At 47.5% G+C, this 12,566-nt stretch overlaps 5 protein-coding genes across 5 annotated transcripts; all 5 read right to left on the bottom strand.

Annotated features, from left to right (window-relative positions):
* Positions 1–2: 2 nt before the first annotated feature.
* Positions 3–485, bottom strand: BDV27DRAFT_132973 (uncharacterized protein). Its single transcript, XM_032067992.1, has 2 exons — positions 445–485; positions 3–389 (listed from the first exon to the last, which is right to left on the bottom strand). Exon 2 carries the CDS (start codon positions 368–370, stop codon positions 131–133), a length of 240 nt encoding a protein of 79 aa, XP_031924620.1. The 5' UTR covers positions 371–389; positions 445–485; the 3' UTR covers positions 3–130.
* Positions 486–1,330: 845 nt separating this feature from the next.
* On the bottom strand, positions 1,331–3,725 carry BDV27DRAFT_132972 (Zn(II)2Cys6 transcription factor). The gene is made up of 3 exons (XM_032067991.1): positions 3,226–3,725; positions 2,711–3,175; positions 1,331–2,659 (listed from the first exon to the last, which is right to left on the bottom strand). Exons 1-3 carry the CDS (start codon positions 3,700–3,702, stop codon positions 1,541–1,543), a joined length of 2,061 nt encoding a protein of 686 aa, XP_031924619.1. The 5' UTR covers positions 3,703–3,725; the 3' UTR covers positions 1,331–1,540.
* A 382-nt stretch (positions 3,726–4,107) lies between these two features.
* Positions 4,108–5,794, bottom strand: BDV27DRAFT_166901 (major facilitator superfamily domain-containing protein; the record flags this gene model as incomplete). The annotated part of the gene is made up of 5 exons (XM_032074310.1): positions 4,108–4,509; positions 4,546–5,295; positions 5,359–5,473; positions 5,534–5,596; positions 5,682–5,794. The coding sequence occupies 5 exons, from the start codon at positions 5,792–5,794 to the stop codon at positions 4,108–4,110; spliced, it is 1,443 nt and encodes a 480-aa protein (XP_031924618.1).
* A 396-nt stretch (positions 5,795–6,190) lies between these two features.
* BDV27DRAFT_132969 (uncharacterized protein) lies at positions 6,191–7,415 on the bottom strand. The gene is made up of 3 exons (XM_032067990.1): positions 7,185–7,415; positions 6,973–7,124; positions 6,191–6,911 (listed from the first exon to the last, which is right to left on the bottom strand). The coding sequence occupies exons 1-3, from the start codon at positions 7,311–7,313 to the stop codon at positions 6,509–6,511; spliced, it is 684 nt and encodes a 227-aa protein (XP_031924617.1). The 5' UTR covers positions 7,314–7,415; the 3' UTR covers positions 6,191–6,508.
* A 2,757-nt stretch (positions 7,416–10,172) lies between these two features.
* Positions 10,173–12,226, bottom strand: BDV27DRAFT_132968 (fungal specific transcription factor domain-containing protein). The gene is made up of 4 exons (XM_032067989.1): positions 12,118–12,226; positions 11,730–12,046; positions 10,768–11,666; positions 10,173–10,677 (listed from the first exon to the last, which is right to left on the bottom strand). Exons 1-4 carry the CDS (start codon positions 12,168–12,170, stop codon positions 10,300–10,302), a joined length of 1,647 nt encoding a protein of 548 aa, XP_031924616.1. The 5' UTR covers positions 12,171–12,226; the 3' UTR covers positions 10,173–10,299.
* Positions 12,227–12,566: the final 340 nt, after the last annotated feature.

Raw genomic sequence — 12,566 nt, 5'->3', positions numbered from 1 at the left:
CAAATCCATATCTCTGGCGATACAAGAACTGGCATATATATTAACAACACAGCCCCTTCACCATGCATGTAAGACCCCCGTACGATAGACCTGTGTATGACATCACTTTATCTCCATACAAAGGGAGTACCTAAGGAAACCACCTCGGCAAATAGTCACCCAAGCCCCAATAGTTCTCGCGACCCAAGGGATGTCCGGCGCACTTTCGTATCTCATGAACCTCCATGCCCTCAGGAAGATGATCAGGATCGTAGTACATGACTCCTAGGCGTCCACAGAGCTCTTCGGTGGCGCCTGGGACTGGGACCAGAACAGCCCGGGCGATTGCAGAGGATCCGACGATCATGAGAAGGTTGAGAGAGAGTTTCATGATGGGATTTTGTCCTCGTCTATGATGCATATGGTTAGTATTTTGTAGGTAGAGTGCATGGAAAAGTATATTACCTGCTTAGTTGAGAGAGAAGATGTATGAATGTAGATACAAGAAGAAAGACATTGTAGGAAGCGTGATGGGCGTTGCATATATATGCAAACAGCTCCTTAGCGTGGATGGAGGTGATATAGTGTGTCACAGGTACTGAATGGATTAGCGGTACGTAGCATCTACCTATTGGCCGATGGTCGTGTTCCTCTGTTGGCTCTAGTGGGCAGGGATTCAGTGCCAGCAGCGATTGCTGGAGCTAATATCATTATGGCTTGAGGAGCTAGGCAGATCAGTTTCTCAATGATAGCGCAAGTACTCCAGGGAGGTGGATCTTGAACTGCATAAAAATGTAAGACAATCAAATAGACACACATAGACAATTAATAAGCTACAAGAAAAGATGTAATGCGCTGCCCGCCTCGTGTTGGTTTACACGATAGATAATCTACAGGGTGCTATGCATCGTCCGAAATAGGCAAGGAGTCAGGCTTTACTATTTAGATAGCCAGATACCCTGATTGATATCCATTCGTAATACCCTCTCGGTTGTCTTAAAAGGCTGTAACAGGGTCGAAGATTCTGTCCCAAATCCCAGTCTCTGTATACCTCGTCAAGAGGAAATTATACGATCTGTCAACTGGCGAAACTGGCTTTGCAGAGTATGTTTACATTGTGCAACATATCGCAATGGAGGGCAAAATCCACACTACGACGCTATGTGAAATCATTTTATAATTCGAAAAGTCGAGTAACATGGTCCCCTGTCTAGGACACTTGTCTTTTACAAAAGTATCCCCCTATCATATAAGCTTTAGACTAATCTTGAGGGTAGGCTAGATTTAGTGCTTATTTTTACGTCATGCGGCCAGGTACCGCCATTTCAATCACAGTAACGGGAAGAAATGACACATATAGCTGTTTGGGTACTAACTAATCATGGCTATTGCTTAGCATCCGCTGTTTTAGGTGGACTCTCACTTTCGTAGGCGGATTGAACATGACTGCCCGCACCGAGGTCATAAAGCGCAACACCCATATACAAAATGCCCAGCTCTTTTTCCCTAGATTTTATATCTGATTGTTATGCTTGACAGTAAACCTCGGGTGTAATGAGGATTATATATTGAACCAATCAGAGAAATCCTGCCACATGAGGATATTATCCAAAGCTGAAGATTCTAATGTGAGCTGGCTTGTGCGGAATGGTGACAACTGCGTATTAGCATCGGTGGTTGGGAGGAGCGGAATAGATTCATCGAAAGGGCCTGTCTGTGTTAAGTCAGTAGGGGAAACTGTCGATGATACTTCCGCTGATAACAATCCTCGCGCTTTGCGATTCATTTGATCACAGGACTCTCTGGCCTTATCACGCAATGGACCCAGGACTGTCCAAACACAGCTCGTCCTGCCCTTCATCTCGGATGCCTCTTCAAAGTCGGTTAGGCAGGTAAAATAATTATCCACCGCAACCCATGCTCTATCTGCCTCGGCTCGGCCAGGTGAGGCGCGCAGTGTGCGTAGCACAAGAAACAATGCGTACAGCTGAGGATGTTGTTGATAGTACCATGCAAAGCTTTCGAATAATTTACCTGACTGAAGCAAGTATCCGTCCTCGAGTAGTTTAATGGCTGTCGTGAATGCCGACTGGGGGAGATGATCGTATCTGCAATCTGTACTTTTTGTAATCGAAAGCCATGTTTGAAGCGTTAAGATGAAATGTGCCTTTAAGACAGATATGCGGAGCAGAGCATCTGCAGCACGACATACTGGGTTCGTCATATCCGCGAACCGCAGCCATTCCTGCTCGACTTTGCCTTCGGTTTCACGGATTCTGTCCACTTGGCTCCCAGCATCATTCTTCGTGGTTGTAGCAACCGCGCGTCTTAAACTGCGGCACAGATTCAAGTTCATGATGGAAAATGAGATTTCCGTCCACGTATCCTTCCCGGTCGGTGGCTCTTTCATTTGTGGAGAAATGTCGACGTCATCGATATTGGCTGGTAATAGATATGGGTGGTCACGGTCCACAGTCGTCGAATTGAACCCATGGCTTTCAGGCGCAGTGGCATCCAGAGCGGTTATATGCCACCAAAGCCGACGTCTCATCTCGGTCTCAAAAGGATCCAGACCCAGACGGATGCCATTTACATGGACACCAAGTGACTCGGCAATGCGCATAACAAGACCGGTGAGTATCCAGGGGGTTCGGGTTGCGTCGTGAGTTCTTAGTGCGGTCTAAAATCATTAAGCCACAGTAGCATAGCATGGACAATTGAGACAGAATACCAAATAGATGACAAGAGCCGTCAGAGCCCGTGTATTCGGGCGTAACAGAAACTGTGACCTCATAAATGCGCTGTCCATTTGTTGCATCAGATGACGCAGGAGGGTTGTCTTTTCAAACCCGAGTCGCTCCATTGATTTAGCCCTTGGCACCGTTACCGTAGCCGCGAATGCAACAGCATATACCAGGGTCATTGTTGTATCGTCTGCCTCGCGGGGGTTGGCAGAGGCATTCATTATAATTGGTTGTATCGTGGGTATATGCAAGAGCTTCACCAGGGGATCAAAGTTCAGTTTATAAAAAGACCATAATGTTTCGTATGTTTGTGAAGGGATGGAGATATTATCAACTTGATCCCCGAACACGTCGGTGGCGACTATGCTGTATTGTGTGAATGAGCGATGAGTTGATGAACCTGGCGAGCTGGCTGGTGGCTTGCCAATCCCGGAAGCTTGTCGGGAAGCGCCCTGGTGCCATCAGAATCAACACTATAGAGAAAGAGGCGCGTCGAACTTACGTCCAGCAACAGCCCGACAAACACTGAATTATCAACATAACTGCTCCTCACTCTCTTGTCCATCGGGGCTTCTTGAGAGGGCTGAGCGGGCGGTACTAGAACGGGACCCGGTGCGTGTTGCTCATGTTCTACGGGGCCATCGGAGGCTTTACTATGATCGAAAGATGCCTTGAGATCGGAAATAAGCTCTTCGACTTTAGTAAGCCTGTCCAGGATATCTTGATTTGTCGGTAGATTATTTGCCGTATTAGGAAGCTCGTGCTCTTGAGCTGGCGGTGTCCTCGAAGTACGAGGTCGTGGTGAAGCCCTGGATGGTGCTTTGATCGGCGCACGCCGTCTGCGTGTTTCGTAGACGCACGAGAGCTGCAGACGGGAGCAGTGCGAGCACGGCAACTTCCTGTTACAACGGACTTTCCGCTGGCGGCATGGTTCACAAGTGGGGCGGCCTTGAGGGCCTAAACCAGTGCGGTTGCTCATAGCATGTATTACTGCCTGATGCGATTCCAAAACTACACAGATATGTATTTCGTCCGGGACTTTTCGACACTTTATGGAAGAAGATCGGGGAGTGGCGTTTAGTCAGCAGAATCCGGCGTAACTAGAGCTAACCGTAAACGGAATGATCCATAGAGAGCCTGGTGCGTGGTGGAGTTACGCTGTTTGGCCATTCTTGAAGCCCTAATGTGAAAATTAGAGTAGGTAACGCTCCGACTGTCCCCATACCAGAATCTCAAGTACGGGGTAACTAGTCGAAATCAAGCGACCTACCCGCTATGTGATTAGATTCACACATTTCCACGAAGAATCCCGAGAACGCAGACCGGCCTCTACTCTCAAATTCCCAAAGAAAATATGTAGACGCAAAATGTTGTATTGTTATTCTTATTCAGTATGTAAAGGATACCTTTCCCTGAGTTTCTGACCAAACCGATAAATAGATATCGTCGTGACAGGCATTACCAGGCTAATGAAACCTAACAATGAGTTCCCCCATCCCAAGCCGAGATGATCATAAAGACTAGGCCCAGCCAGTGGCAGGAACGCACCAAAAAGACACCGCACAGATGTGACGCAGGCAACTGAAGATGCCGCGAAGGGCCCAGACGCATCCATCAAATAAGCCTGGGCGGTCGCATTGATTCCCACCTGGGCGAAGCCAAAGGGTACTAGACCGATCAAAGGAACAATCCAATGGGTCTGGGCTTGTGTAGACCAGCCGTACCAGAAAAAGCTCACCGGTATAAACAACGCTGGTAGGAACGCCGTCACTATGCGCATCTCGGGCTGAAAGATATCATTGTTCGCCTTAGTAAGACGCACAGTGAGGAGGTCGGAAGTTTTCGCAAACACAATCAGACCGATCAGGCTGCCAAGGCCGAGGCCCATATACGCAAGGCCGGCGGTCTCTAGAGACCACCCATAAAATTCTTGAAAGAATGTAGAGGTAGTGGTAAGGAGGGTATAGAGCAGACCTGAGATGAGGCCTACCATAATACAGAGTATTACTAAGAGAGGGGAACGGAAGAGCATTTTCCAAGGGCGGGAAATTGCACGAGCCAGCAGGAGCCAAGGATTGTTGAGACTGGCGGAGCTCTTTTCAGAGTCGTAAGCGCTCTGAAGGTCTTGTCTGCCGGTTTCCTTTCGTAGGTTTAATGTCTTGTGGCGGATTATCACCAATGCATTAGTTTCTGGTGCGAAAGCTGCCATGGCAATTGAGACAACTGCGCAAGCGATGAGAAGGACCCAGAAGATCCATCTCCAACCGGCTCCTTGTGTGATTAGTCCTCCAAAAAGGGGCCCTAATACAGGTCCAAACAATGACCCCGTCGTGACTAATGCATTAGGCACACCGCGCTCATGCACATCGAAAAGGTCCGGAACTATTCCTCCCCCAACGGACAGGCTTACTGATCCTCCAAGGCCAGATATTATGCGGAATGCAAGGAATGTTCCAGCGTTTGGCGCTAGAGCACAGCCGATATGGGACAGGGTGAAGATAGCGTTGGCGGAGTTAAGTATTAGACGACGGCCGTATAGCTCGCTGAGAGGAGATAAAATAAGGGGGCCAAACTGACACCGCAATTGTAAGCAGATTACATATAATCTTAGGGGTTCCTGTGAGCACGATCATACCATGTAGGCGAGTACATATATAGTTGTTATCAGAGAGGAAAGAATTGGGGACTCAACGTGGAACTCAGATGTGATGCGAGATGCTGCCGGCGAGACAATAGTAGAAGTAAGGAAGCTTTGGCAAAACCTTGTTAGTCTTTGCGTCGTTGAAGTCCCGAGGTAGAATATAACGAACCTGAGTGTTATCATGCCACTGAGTAAGACCATCGTGGTCCACTTCTTTGCGGGGGAGAAGTTCCTGCTATGGTTAGTTGGGTTCTCGTCATATAAACTTATCAAGCTTTCTCGATATACTGTGCTTATCAATCATGATGGATTCTCACCTGGGATTGTGTGTGTCGTTTTGGCTATTCCATGCTATAATGCCTTTGCTTAGATCCGACTCTAGATGAAGTGCGCCGAGTCCATTCTTCAATGCCATGTCTTTTTCGATCATGGTAAAACACTCGGTAGGCTAGCTCTCCAGGTAGATTGATTGTCGAGGATTCTTACGATCCCATGCGTAGTGGGAGTTTTGGGAGCTGATTTATTAAGACCAATATACCGATCGGCCGATCGGCCGATCGGTCAACCTCGACGTAGCCATATTTTCTGTTCGCTGAGGTTTTTCAGGGATAACCAAATTTATCTAGCGAATTTCCTTCAATATATGTTCCGTAGGAATTTATGAGCTGCTTGATGGCCAGACTGGGCTTCAAGCACTTGGGATAGTGATGGTGACCCGACCTAGAGCCGAGGCGCAGTGGTTCACCTCACATACCCAACTGAGCCAGATTAACTAAAAAGCGCTCTGTGATACCAAATTAAACTAACTATGCACAGTTCAATTGTCATTGGTTCACATATCGATGCTATATGTACATATGGAATTGTTAGCCCTAATCCCAAATGGATCGTAGCAGTTTGATTTATGCACTGACGGGGCAAATGCACGGATATAATACTGGATGCAAGACGGGAGACGACTACCTTACAGCTATAGAGTTTATTATATACACATACATATGTGGTTCGTAAGTTGTGGACCCATGTAAAAGACAGTCATAGCTGAGTAGGGTGCTGGGTAACACGAGCCATCGAGATCATAGAAATTTCAGTCAAACCTATGGACGTGATATTACAACACGGTGTGTCGCATTACTATTCAACTTCAAACCATAGCAATCGCCGCCATGGCTGCAGCGCCACCAACAGCCCACTTAGAATTGCCTGTTATCTTCGCCATAGCCGCATTGGTGCTCTGGCTAGCCTCTGCCGATGAGGATGCCGTGATAGCAGCGGCTTTCTGTGGCGCACTTCCCGACTCAACCACGGCAGCGGTGGCGGACGTACTCCCAGTAGTAGTGGGAGTAGCATGAGTAGCAATGGGAGAAGTCTGTGGGGAAGTAGATTCAGAGGCTATTTCGGTGCCGGTGATGGTCACGGTCTGGTAGAAATCACTAGTTGGGCCGACTGTACCACCAGACTGTACTTCAGTAGAAGTACCGTAATCCATAGTGATGGCACAGTCGAGGGACGTGGAGGCGTGGAGAGAGCATGCCTCTATCATGGTGCTGCTATAGTTGAGCATCCTGCCACTGGGGCCTTGTTAGGAGGGAAGGTATGGAAACTTACTAATGGGGGTAATCAAAGGCAACACGCATGGTGGATGGGCCCGCGGTGACAGTCCAGCCCTGCGATGAGATGTCGCAATCCCCAATCTGGTAGAAATTTGCATTCTGGGGCTTCGGATTGCAGTTGATTACGTACGTGGTTAGGGGACCGTCCTGTGCGTTTTAGTTTAAGCTTCTTCTGGTAGTATGTAGTATACGGCTGGGATCATGCACAGTTCCGATAACCTTTCCAACTAGATCGTCGTGGTCCATTTCGGTGAAGAGGATAGTGGCAGTCACGTCGGCAGCGGCCATCGAAGTAATAGCCATGATGGCAAATGAGAGTAAGGCTTGAGCATGCATTATGTGATGTATGTTCAATTCGGGTCAATAGAAACGAATGAAAGCGTATAGTTTTGAAGGATTTGGAAGGAGCGACATGGACAAGAAGAGGAAGGATTTTCGCTCGGGCAAACTGGGTCCTATCCACTTTATATGATCGAGTTAAGCCCTAATTCAAAAGACCCTGATCCTTTAGTGGTCCCGTGGTGCTCTGTTTGTAATCTTGTATGCTTCGTGTGTGGTCCAATGTATTCGCTTCCAAACCTCTTGAGGAAGTGGGGGCCAAATGATTACTGCTTTTGTATTAGCAGATCAATAGCGCCAGGAACCGTTGTTCTAATCCTTGTCCTTATCCAACTCGCTCCGAAGGGTGGGGCTTCGCTATATTACCTGCCGCAGCTTTTAGAGGCTTGTTGAGCGGAGCAAAATCCAGCCCAATTCCAGAGTCGCCGATTAATCACTCGCTCGTTTCCTGCACTACTTATTGATGGTCCTAACCAGAACCCAATTATGAAGAGCTCCATCTTTATATTTCTTGATGAAGTATCAGATCAGCCACAGGAAGGTGTGATCCGATGGCGCAAGAGAAAGTTACAATTGGTTACATACTTCGATGTGCGTATATGTAGATTTGGTGATATTTGGACGAAGCACTCCAACCAGAACTTTGATATAATCATTTTGTCATTTGGCTTCAGTCGGTGTAAGCCCCCCTACCCAACATTTACTAACATATCTCATCAACTGCCGGGTTTCAAAGCGTTCGATCGTGCCATGTCCCGCGTGGTCTCTAATTATTCGCCAGTGCTACTGTTACTCAACTAGTCCAGTGTGTGGTAGAAGTCATAAAGGCGAGCATCTATTCATCTATACTTTCTTACTTGACATAGACAGGAGCAATGTAGCTTTTTCATTCACTTTTTACAACTTGGACTTGCTCTCCTCGCGACCCTGGAGGTTAGGGTGGGGAGCGCGAACGGGCCGAGTAACGGCGTAGAAGGCAAAACCTTGGGACTTGGTGGAGAACTAGAAGGTGGTAAAAGTATGTTAGCCAATGCCTCGGCGCGGGAGAGATAAGGGAAATATGGGCAGAGGTAAACGCCAGAGGGTCGCGACTAACCTTGACCTTGGATCCAACATGGAAGAAAGCAAAGTCTCCGGGAACTAGGTGGTGGGTGATTCCAGTAGCCTCGTCCTATGAAAAGAAAGCATCATCGTTAATATTATCCGTGATGGTGAAAGTATAAAGCGCACATTTGGACATGCAGCTTTCAACATCAACATGGATGAGAAAAGCTTACCAAAACATCAATCTGACCACTCAGGACATACTTCGTCTCCTCGAAGGTGTAGTGAGCGGGTCGTTGAGGGCCAGCCTCGATCTTGTAAAATCCCGAGGTAAAGTAAGCGGGGGATTCAGTCTGGGTGCGGATAGAGTGGAAGTCGGCTGTAGTGGCGTTCTCGCCCTGGGGAAGGGGAATGAACTCGTGGCCGGCGCCTTTGATAACGGTAAGAGGGACGAGGTTGCTAGACACTATAACTCACGTATCAGCGTTTGTTTATCTGCATTGATTGGTCTAAAGGCATAAGGAGGGACTCACTTTTGGTTTATTTTCTTGATTGATGGATAAAAATAATATTGGAACAAACTCAGGAATGAGGTATACCTTAAATAATATAAGTATACAGTTCGGAGGCATTCCCGGGATATGGTGGAAGCTGCACAAGATCCCGCGTGCTTTATCCCGATGAGGGGAAAAAACCCCGGGTGCATCCCCCGGCTGTGGGGAAACCATCGGATGGATATCCGATACTCCACTCTACAGGGAAGCTTCCCTCACGGCTATATTAAACACCCCCGCGTCGCTCATTCACTGCAGTATAAACTCAGATTCTCACATTGAGAGACAAATGTCCTTGGCTAGTGGTAGCTTTGGCTGTGCATTATTTTGCGGATAAGCACGGCATCCACACTATGGAGGATAAAGTGTGCCTTGCGCTTTGGTGATTGCTCGCCCCGCTTGTTGAATAGGCTATGGAATACCCTACCGGAACAGGTAGTTTGGTGCCTGAGATCTCGACATAAACGCTAACTAAGGGGACATCGCTCTAATGGCTTCCGCTGGGGCGTTATGTGGATCCCTCAGATCGGTTGAAAGTCGCTCAAATGGGGCTAAACCATGGGGCAGATATCATTTGCACTGAATACTGGGGGGGAGATGGCACTTCCGTGTACCTTGGGAGCGAAAAATCCTAATCAGTGAAGGTTTTTTCAATTGAATTGGGGTGTGCATTATAAAGGAAAAAGATCGGCACTCTATGAACTGGTTATTTATGACAAAGTCCGGCTACTGCCACCACTCAAGCCGAGTATAATATCTACTACGCGACTACTTCTGAGGATCTTTCCGTTCTAGGGCTGATACTCAAACACCACTATCACCCAGTTATATACCCTCAGAGGTGTGCTTAGCTATACTAAGTGAGCAACAAGCGGCGAGGGGAGCCAAGAAGTGACAGATGGAGTAGACTAGGCTAAGTGGGGCTGTTTAACTTGAACTAAACTAGGAAACCACACCCAGTATTTTCCCCTTGAGGTTATCGGTTGTAGTTTCGATGAATGTGCTGTGTTCTGAGCTGGTTTCTTTCTATGCTCCTGCCTATGGCAATATATGTGCTATAGGTTCGCACACAATGTGATACTGCTATACTCATCCTCGAATCACACCAAATCCCAGAAAGGGGTTTGTGTCATTTAGCCCATGTTGGGGGAATATATAATTCTACTATTACGACATGCAAGCAGAAATAGCGCACTCGCATCTGATCCGTGCTCGCTGAGATAAGATAACATGAAACAAACCAGTCAAGATAAGAACTTTACACGATATACTAGTCCAACTCAAGGCCGACTACGACACCAGAAGAAAAGAACAACAACAAAGGATATCTGTCATTATCATGGTGGCAAAGGAATCGTTAATCAAAGCATTCATCATTCCCAGGTTTAACTCTGCAACCAATAAAATTCATCACGTGGGAAATGGGCGAATATCTCATCCAGGCAAACTTGTTCAAGATCCTCTGGGCTTGGTGGAAATGAATGCATAGCATTACCGACGGGGTTGGGAGGATGTGGCTGTTCGGCTTGCTCGTCTAAAAGTGGGTGGACGAAATGAGTGGTAACCCGCATCCTGGCGTCTGGTACATTCGTAGCCTGGGAAGTACCACCTTGCGAGGTAGGGTCGCCTTGTGGTACCTGACAGACTTTGGGATCGAGGAGCTCCCAGAACATCTGAGGTTGGAAGGATATCATTGTACTGCCGCCCGGTGCGTCCTGGAGCTTTTCCTTCGCGACATATTGCAGGTGTTGGAGGATCTCGAGCTATGCGACGCGTTTAGCCATAGCTCCGAAACCGACCAGATGTTACACATTCAGGAGATGGTCGGTGATTTGACCCGTAGGAAAACATACCTTTCGAGAAATATGTGGCCAGGTGGATGAAATACGGCTCAAAAATCTCTCACACCTGCCAAGGTCATCATACGCTTTCTTTGAAACCTTGGTGTCTCTTGCAAACTGGAAAAGCCATGGTATAGTAGCTGTCGCTGCGACTGCGTGCCCAATCAATGGATCATTGATCTCATATTGAAGGTTCTCGCAAAACTGTATAAACTGAAACACCCAACCAGAATGGAATAACGCTAGATCCACTGTCTGTTGGAGAAACAGACGTGATTGAGGCACACCCCGGCTACCACGCATAGCGACCAAGTGAATAAAGGGATGGTTTAGGATAGCCGGTGACGCATGAGAGAGCATTTGCATAGCCAGCCAGGGGCTCCAATATTCCTGTTGCTGCATAATCTCAGCTATCGATCGCTTGGAGAAGCAAACATTTCTAAGAAGGTGCCTTTGCGGCAATTCAGCCTCGCACTCATACAACCTCACACTGAGCTTCGCGTGCGTTGACTCGGGTAACCAAGGCGTTTCAACGTTACCAGATCGTATTCCATGTAAATATCGCGTAAGGTCTCCCCATACTGAGACCATCTCGATGTGATACGCATTGATGCCGAGGTCCTTGTTGACCTCTTCTGAGACATGGAGGTCAGGAGGACAGTTTTCATCCCTGTAGGTTGGTAGTGAGGATGGCAAGGGAGCACTCAGGGGATAATCAGGTGTGTCTTGAGATGATGTAAGATCCAACACTTGGGGTGAAAAGGCCTTTTCGAGTATGAACACGGACCAATGACATCGAGCGCTCCTATCCTCAGTCTGCGGATCAGAAGTATAATGGCGTGTTAATCTGCGTAAAGTATCTAACCGAGAGGCAGTTCCGATTGTCATCCAAGCACGTGCAGGCTTATGACCTGCATTAATTAATATAATTAGCACAATCAATTCAGGAGTGAAATAAAGACGCAAAGCTTTACCAATTAAGTCCTTCACCGCCAGGAGGCATAGTGACTCTATAACCTCTATCTTCGAGATGCCTTCCACAGCTAACTTCATAGTTGCATCTTCCGCGGAGCGAGTATAGAGCTGGACAGCCTCTTGTTCCCTGCCTCTATAAAATTCATGGCTGCCAAAATTCAAAGAAAGAGCTAGGAAACTATGCAGAAGAAATCGGGGGGAGTTCGCCAAGCGATCTCGTAGGCCTTCAAGGTTGAATAATGGCAATGGTTGGAAATGTATCCTGGTGCGGTATACTTCCATGAAATGACCCAAAACCTCCACTGGGGGTTCGAGACTAGGGAAAATTAACTAAATTGGCCTCATATATGAGATAGCCGATATTCGAGATAGGCATATGAGACCTACTATGATGGTGCAAAGCATGGACTATTACCAGAGCTTCCTACACGTGAGAGCATGTTTCGGACCTCAGTAGAGGGGTCTTCCCGTGAGTCTCCGCTCCGGGCTGTCGAAGCTTCAGGTGTCGCAGCATCGTTGCGATTTGAGAGAGAACTTCAATGTCAGTGTACTTCTACAATCATTGTTCCACGGCCATACAACATACTTCAAAATATGGTAAATATCATTGACCTGGGACTCAAGGGTTCGAAATCGGTCTTTCGAAGACTTTCTGTATTCTCCTCATGTGAGACACCGACTTTAGAAACACTTGAACTCTGGGGGTCCCTCACGTCTTTGTCACCCTGCTCGCGTGTCCGTCTGCTTTGGCCTGTTCCCTTGGGAGATAGACACATTGCACATTTAAGCGCTGACAAAACGAGCACACTGGTCTCTCGGCCGTGCATTTGGACTTT

Source organism: Aspergillus caelatus (genome assembly GCF_009193585.1).
Source record: "Aspergillus caelatus strain CBS 763.97 unplaced genomic scaffold BDV27scaffold_170, whole genome shotgun sequence".
In the NCBI taxonomy this organism is placed as follows: domain Eukaryota; kingdom Fungi; phylum Ascomycota; class Eurotiomycetes; order Eurotiales; family Aspergillaceae; genus Aspergillus; species Aspergillus caelatus.
Note: the sequence above shows the minus strand (reverse complement) of the source record. Positions and strands in the feature narration are given on the sequence as shown.